Here is a 5,000-nt window from a genome sequence, read left to right on the forward strand (position 1 = left end):
ATGAAACCAAATGGACCCATACAGGTGAATTTAATCCAAGAGTTAAATTATCTGCATTACTTAATTTACAAGAAGTCTACAAAATTAGAGAATGTAGAATTGTTATTTTTGATCAACGTTTGCCTGGTCTCTCCTAATGGTATACCAACAGCAATACAGAATGGAATTGTGAAATCTTATCCAACAACAAAAACATATTCTTTAGTTTTGGGTCGGAGAGGCTAAATGTCATCAAATGGTACGTGGTCTGTGGCTCAAATGCCCAATAAATAATGGTCCTTGAAAACCACATGATGTGGTCTAACGGTTACCCATACGTGGTGAAAGCCAGTTGATTTATAGTAGTTCATTTATGTACTATGGTATGTTTGGTAACACATTAGCTAAACTGTTTCTAAACTGGCCATAAACTGTAATTATGGATTCTTAATAGGACTGGTTGTTAAAGATCCCTAAATATTCAGCACAACAATTGAATGGATTGGAGATGTCCTCTTGGGTGGGGTGGAATTGTCAATAATCCCGTGGTTGCCACAGATACGACACATATTCAGTTGTGTGCCCCGACCTCATTGGATGTTTCGGCGTAATGTATCAGAAACATTATAGGCGTATGTGAGAACATAAATATCTTTCTCGTATCTGAGATATTTGAGATGACCGATAATGTCATTTTGACTTTGATCTTAATTGTGACCTTTAACATTTTTTTAACCAGATCTTAATAACCTCTCTAGGACAGCCGACTAAACATTCCCACAGAGTTCAATTTAAATTTGGCAATCCGTTCTTGATTGTACCTTCATCGTGATCTTATCTCATCATGATAGCTTTTGACCCAAAACTTGAGTTTCGGGGGAGCCTAATATGTCCCACCAAGTTTAAACATTCATTAAATGAAAACTTTAGATGCACAGATATGCACTTTTAGAGCATATCTGTGGTCACAATGGAGATATAATTAACAATAGATGCCCCCCCTCCAAAAAAGGAAAGTAAGAAGTCCCTAAAACTAAACTAAATATAAATTATTCCTAATGTAAAACATAATGTGTGATTACTTCTATGAATAATCATGAATCATGATTTAAATCACCTGTGATTCGATATCGTCCACACACAGCTGTTTCTCATAATGGAGACAATGTTGGGCTGCCACGTACTCTGTCGTGGTTCTAATTTTAAGATGACGGCTTGCATTACAAACGTTCCATTTTCAAACTTAAACATGCAGAACACTAAAATATGTACTGAAAATATTTGAGGTGCAATGCAGTTTAACATACTGCATCTATACCACTGCCACTATAGATCTCTCTCTCTCTCTCTCTCTAGCTGTCTCACATGACCAGCCTCTGTTTGACTAGGATTCTCACAATGAAGGTCACAGAAAAGCCATTGCAGGTAGACTTTAATGAAAATGTGTCAAGAAGAGACTGTACCAATAAAATAATACCATGCCACGCATGTTTGCGAGACAAAACAACCAAAACCAAAAGTTACGAAGATGAAAGAATGAATCCAATCTGAAAATCTTTTGATTTTGGTTTTAGGCATAGTGTCTTGAATAGTTTTCACTTAGTTTTAGTCACCTGGAGCTTTTTAGTGATAGTCTAGACTAAATATCATACGATTTTAGTCAACTGTAGATTTAGTCGACTAAATGTATTATAGCGGGCCTTGATGCCGTCGTAATTGTAGATCTGCTATTTTTTAAGTGTAAAATAACATTTTAGTCTAGTTTTTATCTGTTGATGAAATTGTCAATATATTTAGTCTTAGTTTAAGTCATCATAGCTTAGTCGTCATTTAGTTTCCATTTAGTTTTCGTCAGTGAAAAAAGGTAGTCGACGAACATTTTAGTCATAGAGTTAGTCGACGAAATCAACACTGCTGAAAATGGTTACTTTTAACTGAAATTGAGCCAAATATATAAAAGACATGGATTATTCAGCACTATTATTAACCGATTAAGACCTGAGGCTGATTCTACTAATGCCCTCTAAATCAGTATTCCTCCACACTTTCAAGATTTTGTGTAAAATGAAGTGTAAAATCAATCATTACGACGGCATCAAGGCCCGCCAAAATACATTTTAGCCGACTAAATCAACTGTAGATTTAGTCGACTGAAATCGTATGATATTTAGTCGACTAAAACAAGACTAACACAAAAAACATTCCAGGTGACTAATAAAATGTGACTAAAACAAAATTAAAACTATTCAAAAGACTGACTGAAACTAAAATAAATATTTGCTGTCAAAACAACACTGCGCCCAGGGGATCAGGAGGCATATCAACCATTTACTTCACTATAAATACAGATTTAATTTAATGTTGAACTACTGTATAGGTATAGTCCTCTCCTAGCTGTCTGACTGACAGAGCTGTATTTTCTTTTTTTTTCTTCCTTCTTTTTTCTTAAAAGAATATAAGAGCAAGCCTCCTTGAATATTAGCCCATCAATCCCTGCCATTAAGAAACCACAAGGAAATAGCACTAGCAAGCAGTATAGAAACAGGTGAATGACAGACACACGTCACTTTGTTTTGTCGTGAGAAAAATGAAAAACAAACCTTTGGAAGTCGAAATTAATAGAAGAGTATTGTGCCTGCAGGATTGCCCAAAGACTCCAGAAGAAGTTGGATGCCTGACAGAAGAGAAGAAACAATATTATTAATAATATAACCCTAACCCTAACCCAAAGACTCCAGAAGAAGTTGGATGCCTGACAGAAGAGAAGAAACAATATTATTAATAATATAACCCTAACCCTAACCCAAAGACTCCAGAAGAAGTTGGATGCCTGACAGAAATGAAAGAATGAAGAAGTGCTTAATCTTCGATCTGTATAACTTTATTACTCACTGGAATGAAGAAAGATTTTCTGATCATAATTATCATTCTGCTATTAAATCCAGTGGTATGGGACAAATAATTATACAGGCAATTCACAATAATTATTACATTTCAATTCATACACCAAAATATTAGTTTTACCTTTACCTAATTTACAAGGTCGCACTCTGAGTCCCCCACCACACATATAATATGTAATTGTTGGCCAGAAAGGGATTGTTTTTCCACCGGAAAATAAATACTTTTAGTTACTCCACTGCGCCCTCTACCGATATTGCCAAGAGAAAAACCTCATAGGAAAGATGTTTTCCGTCCGGTGAAAACAATCCCTTTCTGGCCAAAAAGTACATATTATACGTGTGGTGGGGGGGCTCAGAGTGCGTCCACTAAGGAAAGTAGGCTTTCTAATTACACAACCAGTCTTTGTATTGTTGAGTAGGTAAAACGTTCCTTTATATTTCCGCTACAGAAGAGAGGCTGGTCTGCATTTCATGCCAGCGCTAGACGTGATAGGTCCCATAGCCTTAATTCAGGGAAGAATTTGCATTAGGGCTATGATCCAGAGCTACTATATCCATCATGAACCAGTAATCAACCAAAGTGTGAATAAAAATAAAATAAAAAAAGGGAAATTACCCAACAACTTGCGATTTGGAAAATCACAAAACTTGAGATTGGGAAACATCTATAAATTAATGGTAAAGTTCTTGGCACAGTACCGGGGCTGACTGCATGTTTGACTGGCAAATAATGTTTTTTCTAGCAGTATAATGTGGTTATATATTCTCAGTAAACTTTTTTCCTATTATGCAAGAGCGTGTCATTCTCATCGAGATTTGTATGGATGGGACACATACTCATCATGCCATTGTATGCAGTGCTGCTGGGGACATATATGTTTCCAAATGGTTCTGTGAATTTCATTCGTTTGGTCCAAGTGGAGTTTTAGCATTACAAATGCTGTTTATCTGAATGCTATTTATTTCAGAGACGTCCTCACCCAGAAAAAGAATTCTGTGGATAAACAAAATGTTTTACAGTACGACACTTTATCAACTCCACTCCATCTTCTTTGCATGGTTCACTTTGTGTTGGTTTCTTTTACAGCTCCCCAAGCACTTGCATGTCGCCTCAGTGACTTGCTGCAGTCACAATGACAAAGCTCTGCATTGAATGGTTCCCTCCTTTTAATGGTTTTTGCTCACTTAAGGCCATAGACATCCACGCCTCCATAAATTTCTGTTGTTTCCCCCACCCCGACAGTAAATCTTCATGATAGGACCACTAATAGCAAGACCCTAATAGGATCCAGGCAAGCCTCTGTTCTGTGGCCCAGTGATATAATCACATTTTTATTTGATAATCAAATAAAGGGGTCCGGAATGAAATACTGGCAGAGGAGAGAATGTGGTTTTCCCCCCTTGGACTCCCCCCCCCCCCCCCCCCCCCCCCCCCTTTATTGGCAAATTTTCATCAGTAATCTCTGTCTTTGGGAGGAAGAGAGAGAGAGAGAGAGAGAGGGAGAGAGAGAGAGAGAGAGAGAGAGATTGAGCGGATTTCCATCATGATTAATAACCCCCTCTACATTAAGCGACTATTAGCCTAACACTAAGCAGAGCCTGCATGTCGGTGACAGGGAAGCCATTGAGAAAAACCGAGATGAGAGTTGCGTATACTGTGGGGTGACATCACAGAGGCTTTTTCCAATTGGTTTTACAGGCTTTAGCCTCCGTATATGGAGAGACGCTGGAGGTTCCCTGCGGAGGGAAAAAGACGAGTGGTAAAGGCCCCACTGTGCCTTGGCACGCGCTCCCTGGGATTAAGAGTTGAGAGAGGGGAGCAGTCAGTCATCAGAAGTTTGGCCGGTAGCCAGTCTTTAGTCAGTGCCACACACAGAAGACGACACTACAGTCGATGCTGTTGGTTACACAGAGCCCTGCAGAGGCCAGGGTGCTTTCCCTGGGTTATCTTGAAGCAATGAAAACAACACAAAAAGCCAAAGGCGTGATACATACTGAGTTAGGAATTCTTACATTTGTTTTTTTAGATTAAATGTGGTTCATTTGCATCACTTGGGACACTTCAAAACATTCAGCAAACTCCCATATAGGGTTATTGAGGGGCGCCATCCTAGTTCC

At 38.4% G+C, this 5,000-nt stretch overlaps 1 protein-coding gene across 1 annotated transcript in view; it reads right to left on the reverse strand.

Annotated features, from left to right (window-relative positions):
• LOC308313694 (ethanolamine kinase 2) overlaps positions 1-5,000 on the reverse strand; it is a gene marked incomplete at both ends in the record, with an annotated part of 33,913 nt that overhangs the window by 5,185 nt on the left and 23,728 nt on the right. Inside the window, one exon of the mRNA XM_080760968.1 lies at positions 2,580-2,653. Coding sequence (XP_080617094.1) covers positions 2,580-2,653 — 74 coding nt within the window. The remainder of the gene's footprint in view (positions 1-2,579; positions 2,654-5,000) is intronic.

The sequence above is a fragment of the Protomyctophum bolini genome, assembly GCF_963924005.1.
Source record: "Protomyctophum bolini genome assembly, chromosome: 4".
NCBI classification, from domain to species: domain Eukaryota; kingdom Metazoa; phylum Chordata; class Actinopteri; order Myctophiformes; family Myctophidae; genus Protomyctophum; species Protomyctophum bolini.